At 42.0% G+C, this 20510-nt stretch overlaps 1 protein-coding gene across 3 annotated transcripts in view; it reads right to left on the reverse strand.

Moving 5' to 3' along the window:
• ITGBL1 (integrin subunit beta like 1) overlaps positions 1–20510 on the reverse strand; it is a 201624-nt gene that overhangs the window by 6431 nt on the left and 174683 nt on the right. For all 3 annotated transcript variants that reach the window (XM_044913134.1, XM_021695983.2, XM_021695982.2), the window contains 2 exons: positions 17767–17883; positions 1403–1549 (listed from right to left, as the gene is read on the reverse strand). In XM_044913134.1, coding sequence (XP_044769069.1) covers positions 1403–1549; positions 17767–17883 — 264 coding nt within the window. The remainder of the gene's footprint in view (positions 1–1402; positions 1550–17766; positions 17884–20510) is intronic.

The raw sequence follows: 20510 nt of genomic DNA on the forward strand, positions 1-20510 counted from the left end.
CCAGTTTCCCCCTGAAAGGTTAAATCCATCCCTACCTCCTTTCCTGTTTTCTTTGTTAATCTCCTCCTCCACAATTCTTTCACCCTTTCTGGCTCTCCCAACAGAACTTGAACCTAAAGCAGGTGTTTCCAGGCATTGAGAGCCCCTGACAGACAGACTGGTGCTAGATTCATCTGGGAGTTGGAATTAGAACGAATTTAATAAGAGAACAAACAGGGAACAAAGTGGTTGCTTTAAACTCCTTCGACTGCCACCTGACGGTTACCATTGCATTAGGTGGAAGGCACGGCCTCCTTGGCAGAACACAAAGTCTTGAGGCGAAGCAGGGCATCTTCACCTCTAGCTGTGCCTTGTCTGAAAAGGGGACAGGGCTGTCCGTTGGGCAAGGAGGCCTCTGTGCTGAAGAAGAGAGTCTGGACACCCCGTGCCATCTAGATGCATGAAGGGCAGCTCCTGAACGTTACTGAGAAACTGGTGAGCTTCCAGAACCTTCCTGGTATTTTCCTAGGCACTAGCAAGGAGGAATGTGACAGCCTTCTAGATGAGCCCATATGCACCCTGAGAACAGGATTTTAAAGTCCCTTCAAGAATTCACACAGAAACATCAACATCAAGGTGCCTGAAATTTAATCTGTCAGTATTCTTTCTCAGAAAAAAAAAAAAATCTGTTTTGCTTTTCTGGGAGACTTCAGGGGACAATGGGCGGGATTGCTATTCTTCTAGAATTTGTTTCTGTAGTGAATGTTTGAATGGGATGGTGGCTCCTATTCAATCAACTTGCAAATTATAAATACGCTGCAGGCTTGATTTTTGTTATATATTAGATTACACATGTTTGGTTGGAAAATTGGTGATTTTTAGGCCAAAGAAAATGACGCCAGAACTTTGAGACCCATAGACTCTTCCATTCCTTTTTTATGAAACAAAATATTTAGTTTCCCTTTTGTCTTTCTCCCACCTTCAGCCCTCCCCTCCTCCACACACCCATCTACATCATCCAGTGTCTGACAGTTCAGATACTTGGGATCACTTTTCTGCAGTTCTGGGCTGCCCTATTTTCACAGGTGACCTCAACAATTATCCCTCTGCCTTTTGGGGGGTTCATTCACCGCCCATTATATCTCGTCGTCTTTTCTTCTTTATACATTAATTACAGGTCACTGAGCCACGACGATGGACGCAAGTGGCTGAGGACCTTTTCGCAGGAAACCCTTCGCACGCATTTCATTGTCTTAGACCCCACGCGTCATGTGGTTAACCTTCAAGTCTGAAGTCTGGTACAAGCCTAGGGCAGCATGCTTTTCATTCCTGCAAGGTGCCGTCTGGGGAGGGTTGTATGCGAGGCCGTACAAACCATGCGTCAGATCGGGGACCCGGTCCAAGCTCCGGCAGGGATACTCACCCTTCCCCGAGCACAGTATGCCGTCCGCTGACTCACACAAACTCTTGCTTTGTTCCTCCGTCAGGTTACACTTCCGCGGGTGCTGGCAGAGCTCCCCGAACCAGCCTCTCTCACACACGCAGCGACCACAGGAGCAGGTTCCGTGGCCTGCGAAGCAATCGCGGGGTGAGGGGGAGAGGGGGAGATGGGTAAATACCCAGGGGAATCGCAGTTCTTAAGAAAGAAATACGTAAGCCAAAGGACCTCATTCCCTATCAAGCAAACACGCTTCCCTTTATACAGAGGCAATTGGGCATACTGTTTAAAAGAGCTTCACAACCGAGTTCCAGATTAACATGCTACATTTGAATGTAGCACAGGAGATGGTCTGAGAAAGAAAGAAAGCTTGAAACGATTTAAAATGGAATTTTATCATCCTTCCTTGATACAAGATACTCCCTCATTTGCATTTTTAACAGCACGAAGTCTCAGCGCGCTTCCTCATCGCGCTGGCCGTCACATCCAGACCAACTTGCAAGGCTAGTCACGTTACCATGGCTCGCTGAATTTATTGATTGCCCTCCTATTGTTTACTAATAAAAAACAAAAGGTTAACTTCCATAGGAATGGCATTGTTACTTTATCTGTGTACCCTCCCCTTAGTAAAAACAGATATAAATTTAAGTCGATTTATTGTATAGATTTTAAAAGCAGCATAAGGCTTAGATTTGTATCTTTGACTTTTTTTCCCCCTTTTGTTTTTGTCATTGGCTCCTGGTTCTGGGGATGGCTAGTTTTTGGTGTATCTATCACATTGTTATTTATGACAGTCACTCACCAGCATAAAGTCCATCTAATTGCTTGCCACCAACATCCCATTACATTGTCTCATCTGCCACTTTAATTTCTTATTTTCAACCAATGCTTCATTCTTTTACCTGTATGTACATTACCTTACAGCCAGGTCTCTTCAAACAGAACAACCAAAAAACTATTTGTTGGGTAAAATTTTGCTGATGATGAGCAGAGCATTTTCCTAGGCACCAGGGGATACAAAATCAAGCATGGCAGACATGATAGGTAGTTTTAACTGCTGCGTAGTTTAAAGGTATACAGCTGGCATTCATGGACACTTTCTTCTTGAGAAGTCTCTCCTAGAGTGGTTTTCATGACCTGGGACCCTCCTCCTTCCAACACTTCTCCTGTGTCTATTTTTCTACTTTTTTTCCCTGACCTAATTAATGAAAGTATCCCCTGATTATCTAGTCTGAAACTTCTTTTATCTCTCCATAATCTTTCTTTTGAAAAATTCATAAATCACAGGCTTTCACATAGCAGCAATGATCACAGGACTGTATCTCCAGCCTCTAAATTTCTCCTAACGTCCACTCCCATGATTGCATTCTTTGTATTCTTTTTTTTTTAAGGTTTTATTTATTTATTTGAGAGAGAGAGAGCATGAGCAGAGGGAATGGCAGAGGGAGAAGCAGACTCCCTGCTGAGCAGGGAGCCCGATGCGGGGCTCGATCCCAGGACTCCAGGATCATGACCTGAGCTGAAGGCAGATGCTTAACTGACTGAGCCACTCAAGCATCCCGCATACTTTGTATTCTACTAGCATCCAAACTGACCCTTCTAGACCTGCATCTACAGTTGTTTTTCCCCCAGTTGCTCTTCTGTAGTATCCATTTCTTTTAATGGTGCAACTAGCCTTCCACTCACCCAGTTCAAACTATTTTGAATCAAGTTTGAATCTCTCTTACACCCCTCTTCTAAAGAGTTGCCAGAACCTGTCCACCTGTGTCACCATCAACAACCTTTGAGAGACCTCCTCTCAGGTCTTTCAGTTGTGCTCACTGCTTCTCATAGTGTGACTCCACTCACATATAGCCTTGAGCACCAACCCCGTGCAGCTCCCTAATGCTTTTGGGATGAAGTTCACCTGCTTAGCCTTACTTACGTTTTAGGTTCCTGAAATACACCCTGCCCTACTTTTCCAACATCACCCCCTCTCTTCTCTTCTCCCCTTTCATATACTTCTTGACTTAAACTGATCTATTCGTTGTTCTGCATACATTTCCTGGGCTTTTCTGACTTCATGCCTTTGCTGAGATAGAAACCCATTCTCCCTACCCTACATAGCCTGGTCCTGATAATTTTCAAAGCTCAGGGAACGTGACTACACATTTTTTTCTAATGATTATTTTTCTAATATTTTTTCTAATATCCCCAAGAGAAGTTCATCATCTCCTCCTCTGAATTTCTATACTACCTTATTTTTCACCTCTATTGTGGAACTTTGTCTTGAACTTTGTGGTATCTGGTTATGTGTCAAATAAACCCATTATCTGACTGTGAATTCCTTGAGAGTAGGAATCACTTCTCATTCATCACTGTAGTCCTTCAGAGTGTCAAGCACACGGCCTTAGACATAGTGAATCCTCAAAACAATACTTGATTGAAATATTTTTTAAACGATTTTATTTATTTATTTGACAGAGAGAGACACAGCGAGAGAGAGGGAACACAAGCAGGGGGAGTGGGAGAGGGAGAAGCAGGCTTCCCACAGAGCAGGGAGCCCGATGCGGGGCTCGATCCCACGACCCTGGGATCATGACCTGAGCCAAAGGCAGCCACTTAACCAACTGAGCCACCAGCAGCCCCTGAAATCTTTTTTTTTTTTAAACAAAATCTCCTTTTCATTTTTCCCCCCACAAATCTCAGCTGAGAACCATAAACTGAATCCAGGGCATGTTTATAGGTCATCTGGTTAATACACTGTCACTGAAGGACAAAGGACAGTTCTTGGATGGCTCTGTTTTATTTTTGCATTTGGTAGGATGCAGTGAAGTTAGAGAATCAGTACCCTCTAAGAGCTACATACACAAAAAATAGTTATTAAATTGATTATATCTTGACTTCCCCAGTAAAACAAAAGTCCACTTAACGTGAGGTCTATTTAAGACGTTAAAAAACATCATCCATCTTGGGAGGCAGATAATCTGGGATACTTCTATGCACCAGTTACATCCAGCTCAGGACTTTCCAAATGTTCACGTTTCTTTCTTTTTTTTTTAAATATTTTATTTATTTATTTGAGAGAGAGAGAAGGAGAGACAGTGAGAGAGTACAAGTGGGGAGGACAGGGAGAAGCAGGCTCCCCGCAGAGCAAGGAGCCCGACACAGGGCTCAATCTCAAGACCCTGGGATCATGACCCGAGACAAAGGCAGACGCTTAACTGACTGAACCATCCAGGCGCCCCCAAATGTTCACGTTTCTTACTGACCCTGGGCTAGTAAGAATTTCCATCAATTTGACATAATTGGAATCATTTAATCTGTATTGCAGAGAAAGCCATTCTCCCTTTAACTTAGGATATCATTGAGAATAACTAAATGGCTCCTCACAGCAAGTAATTTAATATAAAATTTATATTCAAGGAAATAGGAGAAATAGGAAATATAAGATTTCCTTATAATCAAGGAAATTGTTTTTCATTTATTAGCTCATTCATCACATCATTCCACAAAATTAGGTTGGCATCTAGCCCAGACAATGGTCAAAATGCATTGGTATTTAAATGTTTTGTTTTGCCATTGACGTGGCTTTTCTTTACCTCAAATTTTGTTAAAATCTTTATACAATCTTTTTAAAATAAACTTTAATGATAGGGCGCCTGGGTGGCTCAGTCGGTTAAGCGACTGCCTTCGGCTCAGGTCATGATCCTGGAGTCCCTGGATCGAGTCCCGCATCGGGCTCCCTGCTTGGCAGGGAGTCTGCTTCTCCCTCTGACGTCCCCCCTCTCATGTGCTCTCTCTCATTCTCTCTCTCTCAAATAAATAAATAAAATCTTTAAAAAAAATAAAAAATAAATAAATAAAAATAAAAATAAAATAAACTTTAATGATATAGGCATCCATTCGAGAAACTATTGATTGTGCACCAGGCATCATACTAGTTCTATTGTCATGGTTCTTATAGTTCACGAGGGTAGAGAAAAGGACACAAAAACACTTGAGCTGTAGGAGAACTAAAGAGGGCACTAGTGCATTCTACAGTGAGAACAATGCTAACTGGAGTAGTCAGAGAGGTAGTCAGAGAAGTATCCCTCCGTGACACCCACGGGATAAGAAGCCAAGATAGCCAATGTTCTAGGAAAGCTAATGAAAAGTTCTTGGAATAAGAAAGCTTGGCATGTTATAGGCAGTGAAAAAAGGTCAATGTGTTCAAAGAAAATTGAGTAAGAAAAAAATGGAATAAATAACAAAGCCAGAGAAATATTCAGGAATGAGAACAGAGGAAATTGTCTATTCTTGGTAAGGAGTTTCAATTTTATTCTCAGAAAAATGGGAAATCATAGAAGGGTGTTATGCAAGAGAGTGATAGGATATGATTTACAATTTGCAAATTCAGCGTGGCAACTGGGTGGGGGAGATTAAGGTGTATTGGGAGGCACCGAGTATGGGCAAAGTGACAGAGTTGCAGCAGTCCACGTGGAAGGTGATAAGGTGGAGGCACCGATGAGGAGAGTAGACAGAGGGGGTCGTGCCTATGGGACTTGGTGTTGGATTGGACGTGGTGAGTGAGAAAGGACGGACTAGTTTTCCAGCTAGGGAAATATAAATCATGATGCTATTTGCTAGATATGGAAGCAGCAGGAGGGCATTGCTGGGAGCAGAAAATCAGCTCTTGCTTTGAACCTCATGTATCTGAGATGCTCTTATCAACCAAGTAGACAGGTCACAGGAGCAGGTGACACGAGTCTGGTGCTCACAGGTTAAGGCTAGGTTATATATGCTGGGATTTCCAATAAATAGATAACATCTGGAAGTGAATGAGTCCACCTAGGGAGAAATAAATCTTAGGGAACTCCAATATTTAGGGCTCAGGTAGAGGAGGAGAAGCAGGACAGGTAAGAACATCTAGTAAAGAAGGAAGACAATGAGACAATTTTATAAAAGGACAAGGGTAACTATTCCATAAAGGTGGCCCACTGAGCGGAATGTTGCTGAAAATTGGAGTCCAAAAAGAAAAAAAGACCATGAGAGTAGTTTCAGTCAGCTTTTGCCAGACCCTGTCTACTATGCTGTCACTTAGGCCTATAAATGAAGCACCCAGCGGTGGCAGACTTATTGGAGTATAATGCATATATACCATTCAGTAAGAACAACGTGTCTGCTGGGTGGCAGAATCCATAGTGGTAAGTTATCTTCATATAATAAACGTACAACAGATCATTCTAGAATGAACCTTAGAAAGATCCAGCCTAATGAACTATTTGAAGTACACTAAATCGGCCTTCACTTGACTTCCCAAGTCTCCACACCGGTGAGTAATTTTCCATTCGATTTTCATTTCCAAAGCCACTCACCTCTCCCAGATACTTAGCTCCTTGCATCTGGTATCCCCATCCTTGCTCTTTCTTCCTATTCTCTTCCCTTCCCCTACACCAAAATATTCACCAAGGATGCTCCAGACCTGTGTTGCCCAGTATATTAGTCACTAGTCATGCATGACTATTTGAATTTATTAAAGTTAAGTAAAAAAGTTAAATAAAAAATGTTAAATGCAGTGTCTCAGGTGCACTAGTCCCATTTCAAGTGCCTGGTAGCTACGTGTGGCCAGTGGCTCCTGGGTAAAATGATGCAGATACAGAACACTCCCATTATCTCTGAAAATTCTATTGGACAGTGCTGCTCTAGACAAAGACCATTTCCAATGAAATTCACTGGCTTTGAGACACATTTCCTTAAAATACTGCAATGATGTTTCTCAACTAGGAAAATGACCCATGAGTGGATCTAACTGTATCAGGTACTCTATATTGCCTGCCCAATACTCTTTTCCCCTTGTTAATATTAGGGGGACACTCATTTTTTTTTTTCAGGGAGGTGATAATACGCCCATCTGAAAATGTTTGATTACCCAGGCTCCTTTTGATCTAAGACACAGCTCTAACAAATGAGATATAAGAGAAAATCTCTTGGGTGAGGTTTCCAGGAAAGCTACTGTCATCCAAAGAAAATGAGACAGACTCAGCCAGCATGTGTCCTTTGCTCTTTGCCCTTTGCCCTTTTCGCTCCCATTTTTTCTTCCCTAGAAGGTAGACACACTGGAGGCTTTCTAGGAGCACGACCATAAAAGTCACACCGGAAGGGCAGAAGCAAAGACAGAGATGTGTGGGACACTGATGGCTCTCAGGTAGTCTCCTCACCATCATCCCTGGAGTGACAACCTGCAGATATATTTTTGTGAATTACCTACAGTCCTGACTGGTACACTTAGGAACTCAGAAAAGAGGTTTGTGACTTAAGATATAATCTGGAGATAATCCCCCTGCTACCCAAGCTAAGAGAGGCTTGGTTTGAGTCAGTGGTTGGAGACCTTGGTCAAGGTGAGCAATCCCGCAGCACCTGGGGGTCACTATCCTCATTATCCTCAGGCTGCATGTTCTCCTTCAATTTACAGCTGTGAACTAAAGAACTCCCAGAAGAAATGTGAGCTGATTGTGTAATTAAGAGGTGGCTCTTCATTATCCCTTCTTGTTTCTTCAATGGGACCCATGGGCAGCAGCTATTCCAGGAACCCAGAGGGAAGAAGAAAATCAATAAGCAGGCCATTTCCTATTCCTATCTCGGGTAAATGGAGGACAGGACGGAGGTCTCTGATTAAGTTTCTATTAGCCTAAAACAATTAAACACACATGAGCCAACATGTGGATATATTTTCTTCATGAAATCTTAAAATCGAACACCACTAAAAAGTGAGTAATTCTTAGGGATTATCACTCTGGACAGAGCATGTTTTTTTTTCAGTAGTGACGTATTTGATTTAAAAAAATCCATGCACTTACAGATCACATACAATTTTCATTGTTAATAAAGATGTTTTGAGAAGGTCCGCATGTGGTCTACGATCATTGAACGTGACTCACCAATAATTTAATTAAAGTAAGAAGGGTCTTACTTCATACCAATCTTCTGTTTGCCAGTCATTTTCATGACTCTCATTTTCAGGTCGTAATCTTGGTGTAATCAAAACTGAACTGCTTAGAATTATGTAATTATTTACATTCATCTTCAGGTACAATTGCTAATTTACCCCACCTACTGGAACTGGTTTCATCATCTTCAGTGTTACTGTTAGGAGGAGATAAGCAGGGCTAGTTATTATTTCTCATGTGCCTGCTGATTTGGTAGGTTTATGGATGCATTTGGTTTTACTCAGTCCTTGTTTGCTGAAGTACTCAGGCTGTCCCTGCTTGGCTCTCTGGCCACATGCTCAATGCACAGGGCTCTAGTTCATCTCTCCAGGTGAAAAACCACACAAACTATGGCTTGGAGTCTGATGGTGAATGGAGAAAATGACTCATATTAGTGACCTTCAGTTTTGTTCACCTCTGAACCCACACCAGATGGATGATATTAATGAGTTTCACACACTCCTACTAGTAAGATTAGTTAACCCCTGGTTGCCACGTGAGGGGGAGACTAAATGTTTTGTACAAAGAACTGCCACTCCTACGAAACACAGAACTGATGATTCATATGATGCCAACTTCCTTCCAAAAATTCCGCAGCTAATGCTTTAAGATAGCCAAGACAGATGCATTGTTTTCTCTTGTTCTGAAGATGGACAGTTCATTTTTTTTTTAAGATTTTATTTATTTATTTATTTGACAGAGAGAGAGAGACAGTGAGAGCAGGAACACAAGCAGGGGGAGTGGGAGAGGGAGAAGCAGGCTTCCCGCTGAGAAGGGAGCCCGATGCGGGGATTGATCCAAGGACCCTGGGACCATGACCTGAGCCGAAGGCAGGCGCTTAATGACTGAGCCACCCAGGCACCCCTGAAGATGGATATTTCAATCTTTTGCTTCCATTGCATGCACCGGGCATGCCTGGATGCCCACTTGGCCTGCAGTCGCAGGCACGTTTCATTCCTTATGTCTCCTTCTCACCATAAAGAAAATCGGTGGGCTTTATGATCCTTACCACACACGTGAGTGTACCAAGGCAGAGACCAAATAACCTGTGTAAGTTAACTACAGCTTGTAGGAAATGGAGCCAGAATCCAAATCCTGGTCTGTCGGAATAGGAGATTCACATTCATCTTGCTGTGTGGTAATGCTCACTTAGCTTATAAGAAAATGATGACCTCTACTCACTTAAATCTTTTCTGAAAGAATGCAGCAGAGTGCACACACACACACACACCACAGAACGTGGACTTTCTACAGACAAAATATCAAAATAGCCAGAGAAGATTCATAAACCAAGATTTAAAAAAAAAGTTCTATCCCTCATAAAAATGTAGGAAGAAATACAACAAAATATCATCAGACATTATCTTTGAATGATAGATTTATGAAGGATTTTTATTTTGTCCTTTATATTTTTCATTATATTTTTAGTTGTTTTAATGTTGAAAAATAAAAAACAATGTAAAATATTTTATAATGTCCAAACATCTAAAGATGAGCAAAATAAAATAAGTGAAGTAAAATAATGTACATGATAAATGAGTAGTTTGAAAAAAATCCTTCCCAAGGATGGATTCAAGAGCAGCTGAGAATGAGCTCTGAAGTAAGAAAATAAAACAAATACATTCCTTCAACATATCAGATATTTTTTCATCTCTGTGCCTTTGCTTAGCCCTCCCAAACCCAAAATGATTTTCACACCCAAGCTCTACACATCTAAATATTAGCTGTTCAAGGCTCAGGTCAAATGTTCATTCCCACTTGAAGAATTCTCTGATTCCAAACTCGGATCTCTGTCTCTGTCTCTCTCTTTTATTCTCTGTCCCCCCCCCCCTTATTTGTGGCTCTGTTAATTTTCAATTTATTCAAAGAAAAAAAAAACTTCTTGGGATCAATCCTTAACCTAAGTTTGGGGATACAGTAATGAGAGAGAGAAAGAGAGAGGTGTAGAGATCTGAAGAAAAGAGACACAAGAACACTTAGAGTGAAATGGTGTGATGTTACGATGAAGGTATTGCAGTATGGAGGAAGTGCAGAAGAATTTCAGAAAGTCTCCCTAAAGGAGATAATTTGGAAGACTAACAGAAGAATGGAAAAATGATGAGTTACTCAAGGAGAAGCGAAGCTAAGGAATACAATGCCAGGTAAAAGGGACAAAGTCACAACACATCCAAATTTCTCCATCTCCATGGCCCTCTTTGAAGAAATCATTTTTAAAAAAGATGGAGACAATTGGTGCCACAAAACACTGTCTCCTCCATCCAATTACTCAAATCAGGAACTTGGGATTCATACTTGGGACTCATCCTTGAATCTATCCCGCCCTTCACTCATCCCTTAATCAAGGATTTCTGTAAATGCTGCTCATACTCCTGGGGCAGCAGGGACCCCGCTAAGCCTTTGAGCTGACATTTGGCACTAGTCTCCCTGGAAGGAAAGGAGGCTGGAACCACATCTTGGCAGCAGGACGGTACCAGACTTTCCTCTGCATGCGAGTCCTTGCAGCAATTCATGAGGATGACAGCTCAGTACAGTGGTATGGGAATTACCTTCTCTTATCATAACACAGCCCAGAGGCCCAGAGATGAGATCCATATGGCACAGATGTTGAGGCTTCCCTGGCTTACAGGAAGCCTTATGCCCTAGAGGAGCCCAAATCTCTCCTAATGATTCCTTAAGCATAGCTCCCGGAAACCCCACCAGGGCACGGCATTCCCATCACACATTTAGAGTTCAGTCATATTCCCTCCCAATTTGGTTGAAATTTATCAATCACAGATCACTATTACCATGAGCAATGTTGTCTGGTAACATTGGCGTATACTATCTTCATCTGTTCCCAGGGAACCGGACTAGGAGTTTAACAGAGGGTCAGAGTCTCTTGCAGCAAGGTAAGGGTTTTCTTAGCCTGTTGTCCATATTGTTGGTAATGCCATCACCAACACATCCAAGTTTTTCCATCTGTACCGTCCACTACCTAGCTGAAACACCCTCACCTCTCACCAGGACTACTCTCCTAACATCCATATTCGCCCACCAGCCTTACCAACAAACTCCTCCGAACAATGAATACTTCACCCTCCAGCCAGAGGTACTTTTTCACCACAGGGATCATATACCCCTTCTATGGCTTCCTACCATCCTTTGAGCAAAACCTCAAATCATTAACATGGTTTTTAAGACATATCACACCTTTCTCCCGTTTACTTTCCAATCTCCAACCATCCAGGGTTTCTGGTTCTCAAATGTTCCTGGATATGTCACTCTCGCTTTCCTACAGATGCCTCGCACACACTGTTCTCTGTGACTGCCCTGTCATATCCACCACCACACCTGGCTGAGTTCTACCCATCTTATTACCACTAAGTATGGCAGGTGTCATGCTCAGCCAGTTAATATGTGCAGAGCGCATACTATGCATCATATAGTGTTATCCAGATATGGAGGCATTAGAATCTAGGTTCAATCCCCCAATTACATATGTCCCCATTCAGCACATCTGGCTCATTGTCATTCCTTAGTCAATGTCTGCCCTTCACCCGTGATTGTAAGCCCCAGTAGATTCACCACGAAATCTCCAGTGCCGGCAAAGAGTAGAGGCTCAATAAATATTCACTGGATTAATGAAGAAATAAATGATAACTTCAGTTTCAACCAAGCAGAAGTTGGAAGAATTTCCATATGAAAATATTTAATTAGAATCTGAAGAGTCTGGAGCTAAGGAGAATGGAGCTAAGAAATCATCTTGAGAGACTGACCTGAAGATGAATGTGGGAGAGGCTGAGATGGCATGAGGAAAACAAACAGCAGAAGACATCCAGCCATTTCAAGGGAAATACTAAGATTTATGGGTAGGCTCAGGAAGAGGAACAAGGAAAAGAAATGAAGTGGTTATGAGAAGTGGGAGAAGAAACAGGTGGGACAGGTGTTTCTGAGGCCCAGAGGGGAGACAAGTTCATGGGGGTTTTAGAGTAACTACAACCCTTGTGTTTTAATGTGGTCATCTGGAATGAGAAATGAAAATCACCCGGGATTTGGGCAACAAGGATTTATCAATAACCTCAGGGAGAGTCAGTTCTGTGGAATGGCTGGAGGTAGAGCGAGTTTCCACGGGCTTAACACTGAACCAAGAGGAATGCTATAAGCATATAGGTCAGAGAGAATGGTATCGAGGAAATGAAAAGTATTTAAGGATATGTGTATGCTTCAGGGGCCAAGCAGGGCTTTACATGGAATAAGTATGCAATGAGTATTTGCCGATTTAATTATCATTATGTGCTATATGCATGATAAGGTATTACTAAATAAGAAGAGGGGTTTTTCTTATGATAAAGGATATTTTTAGATATACTGAGAAATACAGAAACATTGGCAATGCATACTGTGGCTTGAGGAACCCCACTGGCCGGTGTCTTCCTAATTGTGCTCTTCCATGCTTGGGGGAATCTACGAGAAGATCCCCCACAGAAGGTGTACTGCTGAGTAAGAACCACTAAAAATACTTCTGAGATGCACAGCAGCCACTTGGATTTGGTAGCTCACTGTCAAGTGTGAGGAGAAGGACTGCTTTATGCAAAAAGTAAACAGGAGAAAACACTCGTTCCATCTAAAACTGAACACCAAAAAGTCACAGTTCTGAATAATAAACTGTTGGACAGTAGTCCACAGCATAAAATTCTGCCTTTGTTATGTCTGTCACTCTCTTTATATGTATATATACCAGTAATAATAATATCTAATGTGTGTGTATATATGTATGTCACATGTATGTATGTCATATGTGTATGATACATATATGCTGGGTACTTTATATGCATTAACTCATCTAATCTTACAGTAACCCTATAAGAGAGGTATATTATGATCATCATTTTATAGGTGAGAAATGGAGGTTTTGTAAACTATCTCAAATAATGTTAGTAAGTGTCAGAGCCAATGTTGGGCTCCCATCTGCAGTCTTAACTACTGTACTATATTGCTATTTATATTTCTAAATATTAAAGTACATTTACATAAAGGTTCATGGGAAATCAAGGAACTTGTGATATCCTCATCACTTGGTTTGGCATGCTGTATACTTTAATCCTAAAGTTACTGTAGATTCCAACATGTTAATTAATGGCATGTCTCTTATATTTTCTTTCCAGAGAACAGCTGAGACATAGATGAAATTCAAGACTATAATAACCAAGGCTCGAGTAATTCCTCCCTTAAAGCAGTGCTCAGAAAAGAAACAAATTAAAATCACAGTACCTTTATTAGCTGGTCCAAGGAAATCACACTCTGAGCCCAAGTGCAAAGCTATGGTGGGAGGGAATGTTCCCAGTGAGAACACGAATTACAGCTGATTCTCACTTATCTGCAAATTCCGTATTTGAGATTTTGCCTACTCACTAAAATGTACTTGTATCCCTGAAATCAATACTCATGAAAATTTTCCAGGTCATTGGGGCACATAGGCAGAATGGTTCACGTTCTCAGCTAAGGTCAAAGAAGATCACCCTCCACCTCTTGTTTCAGCTCTTACACTGTAAACAACTGTCCTTTCTGCAGTATATTTAGTGCCCTGCTTTTTACATTTTTGTGCTTTTTGCTGATGATTTTGATGTTTAAGATGTCCCCTAAGTAGAGTGCCAAAGTGCTACATTGTGCACCTAAGTACAAAAAGGCTGTAATGTGCCTTCCAGAGAAGTCATCTGCTACATAATCTCCATTCAGGTGTGAGTTATAGGGGTTGGCCATGAGTTCAATATTAACAAATCAGCTATATATTACACAAGGTGTCTTTAGACAGAAACATACATAATACAAGGGCATGTATTGATCTGTTAATGAAAATCCTCTGACCAGAGGCAGGAACAGGGCCCCGTATTTCTCTCAGGAACAATGATTCAGTATTCGCTAATTCAGTGTTCACAGCAACTTTACAGACTATAATTAACATGAATAAGAAGAATAGACAGTGTCTTGTTGAGGAATACTAAACAGAGTGTATGTGTGGACTGTAAGTTATACGTAGCTTTTCTAGCTGTAGGTTACTTAGGATAAACATGAGTAGGCCATTGATGGGGAAATCTCTCCCTCTCCCTCCCGGAACTATCCCACCCCAAGCAATAGGAATGACCATCAGGAGTAAAGATTCACAAGTAAATGACAAGAAAAGCAAAAAATACTCACTAGAATATATAAAGATGTGTGCATCAGCCCTAGGGAGGAACAGGGGGCAGAATTTAATGGCCTGTCCTGTCACCTGGGCTGGTCAGCTCAAGGAGCTTTGATGAAGCAGAAGGGGGTAAGAGAAACACATCACTGTCACCTATAAACAATCTTTTAAAATACTAGTATCATCCTAACCCCAAATTTCTCAAGGACATTATTCAACAATTAAAGTGAAATTATGCATAACCTAAGACATTTTTTTAGGAAAATTCCCAAGACTTCTTCCCTTTACATACTTGAAAAGTATTCAGAGAACTTTGGTCAATAAAATCTTGTTAATAAAATTTAGAATATGAAATTAAATGCATAGGTGATTTTTTTTAGAGCTGGTTGCTAAGATTTAAGAAAAAGCCTGAGGGAATGCATACATCCCATTATAGTGATCAAAGATGCCCGCACATCTGGCTTCTATCTGTCCACCACTGGCAGGGCGGGGCCCTCCCTTGAGCAGGAGCAACCCTCTCCCCAAACTTGAAAACACCTTTGTCCTCTGATAATTACGTTCTATGATATCATCTCTATTCGGTAAGATCAACCCCCCAAGAATTAATTTCTCACAGTGTGAGTAAGGATCTCCCAAATTATGAGTAAGGCTACAGCAGGAGGATAAGATGTGTCTGCATGTCTATAACTCTCGTGTAATCTACGGTGTTACATCCCGTCTAAGGAAAGGTTGTGTTGGATGGTTGGGAAAATCTAGACAGTATTAAAGAGTAAGACTCTGCTGGTGTGTCCTCCGCACCATCCAGAGAAGATACTCAGATCAGCGGGCATGAGAGTTGTAATCCTTTGGCAGATGATATTGTGCCCACCAATACCATCCTTACTGTTTTGGGGACTTCAACCTGGCGCCACCTGGAGTTCTCGGCCCCAAGGTCTTGGCCAGCCAGAGAAGCCTGCTCTGAGATCCCGTGTGTCCCTTTGAGGCATGCTGGTGTGGCAGGGGAGATAATGCCTCCTAGAAGCAATCCTCAGCCCACGACTGATGGATAACTAAGAACTGTGTGCTTTACCCAGGCTCCCAGAGTTTCATCTCCGGTTCTCAGATGAAGCTCCAGTTGACCACAGCAGTAACAGGATTGATAACACAATCGTAACTGACTGCCTCCAGTTTCCCACTCTCCTACCAAAATCTCCTTCACCCTTCCAGTAAATTACTTGCATTCAAATCCTTATCTCAGAATCTTACTTCCCACAGAGTTTCTCTACAAAGGGTTCTAGTCTCTGGTACAATTATATTTCTCATTGTATATCAAATAACTGGCTTTCTGGTTTATACATTGGTCTTTTACTACTTTGGCTAGTGGAAATCAGTTCCCCCTGGGGCACAATAACTCTGGGTAGATGGACAAAATACAGACTGTAGACAAGCAGAGTCAAGAATTAGTCTAAAAAAATTATTACCTTGTGAGATATTCTCTCGCTTACCTAGTAAATGTTTGATCTCATCTAGCACGGAGCTATACAGATTTGTTGTCAGCTTTGAGTTCCTCCCCAAAGTCAGAGAGAGAGAGAGACAGAGAGACAGATTCACTGGGGGAATGGCATATATAATTTAATGGGTATGTAGATGTAACAGGTTTCTACAATATCAACCCTTTCAACCAAGTTACCAAGGCAGATGGGCAAGGAGACCCATGTGAGGTAGACACTCCATGTGAGAGACATGATGATGCTCATAAGAGCAAACACATGTCAGTGGTTCTTTCTAGGTGCCAGGTGGGCTTTAGGTATCACTGTAAGAATTAAATGAGTTAGTAAACATAAAGGCACTTACTGAAAAAAAAAAAGACTATAATCTACTTAGATATTTCTGGTAACTACCACTGAAGAAAAAAATCCAAGCCAAAAAGAATATAGACAAAAAGTCAAAACAGTTTGATGTCACCCTGGGGAAAACTGTGGTACCGAGAAAGATCTGTGAACTGAACATCAGAGCTCAAATCCCGGGTCTACCACTTTTTAGTTTGGAGACATGAACGCCTCCAACCTCACTCCCTGTTCCATCTGTGACCTGAAGAAAGCAGGAGCAATCTCTCAGGGCTGGGGGAGACAGACACCCGGCATAAGACCTATTTAAAAAAAGGGCCTTTTCCTTTGGCTCCCGGAGAAAGGAAAGAAAGTATGTTTGCTCCAATGGCCAGTGTTTTATAGCTGGATAGAGAGAAAACAGAGAGATATGCATGGATGTGAGACAGATGGTGTCCCCACCTTTGGTAAGCTGGACATGCATTTTGATTTTTTTTTCCAGTAACAGCACCCAATTACATTACGATCATTGTCTGAGGAGAGGTAGAGTCTTTGAGTAGACACAGGAAGTCTTGCAAGACTGAAATAGGGGAATGATGGCGGCCCATCCCCTCAGCTGGGTGGACCTTGGTAGGCATTGTTACATTCAGCCTCGGGACTCCGTGCTGACTGACCTCTTTCTATCTCAATCGCCCTCTAGTTTTTTGTTTGTTTGTTTTTAACTGTCATTCAGCTCCTGTTGGGTCTCTGAGCCATCATGGAAATGGAGTGTCTATTTTTTGTGATTTTGTAAGTAAACTTTGAGTGTAATCATACTGCTTTTTTTCACATAGGTCGGTAATACCTCCTTCCCCCCCTCCCAAGTTTTTATTAGAGAACAATAAACATCATTTTCAACTGATCAGGTGCAGCAAAACCTGTCACTGACTTCACAGGAGCTTGTATAATCTCAGCAACCTTTTGTCACCAGCGTACTGTGTGTCTTCACATAGCCCTAAATCAAGGGTCCAAGAAGATAAAGATCATTGCAAACCTAATTAGATAATGCTCTTAGGTCTAATTGTATATTGCTTTAAGTTGATCTTCTTTTTATAACAGAGTTTCCTTTTTATTTTTTAAAATATTTTATTTATTTGTTTATTTGAGAGAGAGTGCATGAGCAGAGGGAAGGGCAGAGAGAGACAGAATCCCAAGCAGACTCCCCGAGCGCAAAGCCCAACACAGGACTCGATCTCGGGACCCTGAGATCATGACTTGAGCCGAAACCAAGAGTCAGAGGCCCAACCAAATGAGCCACCCAGGTGCCCCAGAGTTTCCTTAAAAAACAAAAAAACAAAAAAACAAAAAAACAAGCAAGCAAGCAAGCAGTAGGGTGAGAAAGGCAGGCCACCCGGGCTGCAGGCAGGCTGCAGGCCTGAGAACACGAGGAGCGCTCACCCCCACAGACGGCGCCGTCCAGGTCTTCACAGCGGCGGTCATCACACTCACACGTCTTGCCGTACACCCTGCGGTCTCCCGGAGGGTAGCAGGTGCACTTGCCGCATTCGCATTTACCTGCAAAACGCGCAGGGAGAGCACATGGCTTAGGAGCGTCCCAGAATCGGCCGGGCTTCCCAAGGACACAAGCACACGGTGAAGCCTGGTTAAACAGTTCGGCAAATAACTTTTCTTACCTGCCTCCGGTAAGCTGAGGCCCAAGCACAAGAGCCACGGAGGCTGGGGGGACTGAGGTGACACTTGTTTCATTCATTTTTGAAGACTAATTCAGTTATGAAACCCTCTGGGTATTTCATATTCAACTTCATTTGATAATACCAAATGGTATATATTTTGACTTAATTTAGTATAATGTCATTTAAAAATGTTTTTATATATTTTTATTTTGGGTCTATTGGCCACATAAGAAAAAAAATGCTCATTGGTACATTTCAAGGCGATGTTTTATGACTATTTATAGGCAACAATTTTCTAATTTATAGAACTCATTTTACCATGGAACGCATATCAAAGTGCATGACCTAAATACCTAAATACCTTTATTATTCTTGACTTAAAATTTTAAAGTATAAACATTTTTTTGAAATGAGTTTGGTTCACAGTTTGGGAATTCCTTAACTATTATCATTATGGCTGTCATCGTTATTTCTTGGGCTGTAACTATGTGTCAAACACTATAATTCTTTCAATTCCATCATTTTGTTTTCACCATTTCACTCACTGACTAGCATTATCACTGTCATTTTACTAAACAGGAAACAGAGACATACCGAGGCCAAGTTCCTTTCCTATGGCAAACCAGCTCATAAGGAATAGATTCAAAATTTATATCCATCCTCATTAACCTTAAAGTTTGTGCACTTAACCATGAAGCCAGACTGCACCTTAACATACCCAATGCAGCACCACAAGGCTATGAGCAAGAAAATTCCTTTTGCCTGAGGAATTGGCGCTGGTTTGGCAGACATTCAGCTGGGTGACTACCCTGAGACATCTGTTACTCTCTGTCATTAGCCCAACCATCATAATTACACACCCACTGAAATGATCATAAGATGCTTCGGGGCTGACCCTACAATGTTGTTAGTCATTCTGGTGCTGCATTTGTATCTTGTTAAAGAAATTCTGAGTTGGTAGATGATGGAAGAAAGGAAAATTAGTATTTAGAATCATATAATTTCAGAGCTGTAATTAAAGATAATCTAATGCAGTGATTCATAATCTTTTCTGGCAGAAGTGGTAGGGTCACTGTCCCTTTGAGAATCTGGTGAAAGATATTGCAATAGATAGTGTGGTTCTGGCTGCTCTTCAGCCAGTCTCTCTTCCCACTTGGAGACAGGCCCAAGTTCAGCAGGAGGCAGAGTCCCTCTCCTTCCCCAGTGATACTCCCTCTTCCTATGCCCTGGTGGACAGAAGAGGGACACAGTAGACACTCTTGGCCAGGGCTTTGCTTCTTGCGGGTGAGAGCGAAGACGCAGGGTCTGTGGCAAAGGACCACAAGCAACAGCAAGCGCAGCAGTGAGCATCCAGGAGCTGAGGAACTTGGCACAAAGTAATGGTGGGAGGGGCGAGTTGTTGGCAGGGCCTTGCGTCCCTGGAGTGCTGCACGAACTGGTTGTCCACGCTTGCACTCTGCGCCTAAACCTTTCTCATAAAATCCTTCTCCATCCCAGTTAATGAAGTTGGTCTCTGTTGTCCACAGACAAGAACTCTAACTGGTAGACCTCAGATCTCTCCTTGGAAATATATACCAGCACACATTTCTTTTTTTGTAAAATGTCAGGAGGATCCATGACTTCCCACAGTTTATTTAACAGATGAGGAAACCCAACCAAGCTGATGCTGAATGACCTGTCTAAGGCCAGTGAGGTAGACATTAGCAGGGTTGGTGCTGGAACCCGTTCTTCCTGATCCCCAGTGACCTCCTGGTGTCCATAAACATACTTGCCATCATCATGGGGTGTGTGTGTGAATGACAACAAAATCATGGGGTGTGTGTGTGAATGACAACAAAAATCTGGACTCTGGAGACACAGAGACTAACTGTACAACCATGAGCAGTACAACCAGGTGCGGTTGACTAGTCCTTCACGAGCACAGAGACTAACTGTACAACCATCAGCAGTACAACCACGGGCGGTTAACTAGTCCTTCATGAACAGATACGGGAAACATCAACCACATTATTCCTGAGAGGGAATGCAGTCCTAGTTATCAAGGCAACACAGATTTTTAAGCTTGAGGGTGTATGTTTATGGTGACAATTTTATTGACATTTTAAGGCATTCAGGAAGTTTCCTGGATATGCATTATTGGTTTCTATGCCTCTTTGGAAAGGATGATCTAAATACTGGCATACAGGGGCACCTGGGTGATATAATCCATTAAGCATCTGACTCCTGGTTTCGGCTCAGGTCATGATCTCAGGGTCCTGAGATCCGTGTCGGGCTCCATGCTGGGCGTGGAGCCTGCTTGGGATTCTCTCTCTCCCTCTCTCTCTGTCCCTCCCTGCTGCTTACCCTCATGCTCTCTCTCCTTCGTAAATAAATAAATAAATAGTGGCATATACGTTCAAATATCTACATTTCATTGTTTTCATTTTGGATAGTTTGTCTTGTATTTCTTCTATAAAGTTAGATTGCAAAGTGTTCATATTTGGTCGTAGGTCCATTTTTTTCCCCTAG

This window comes from Neomonachus schauinslandi, chromosome 3 (genome assembly GCF_002201575.2).
Source record: "Neomonachus schauinslandi chromosome 3, ASM220157v2, whole genome shotgun sequence".
Classification (NCBI taxonomy): domain Eukaryota; kingdom Metazoa; phylum Chordata; class Mammalia; order Carnivora; family Phocidae; genus Neomonachus; species Neomonachus schauinslandi.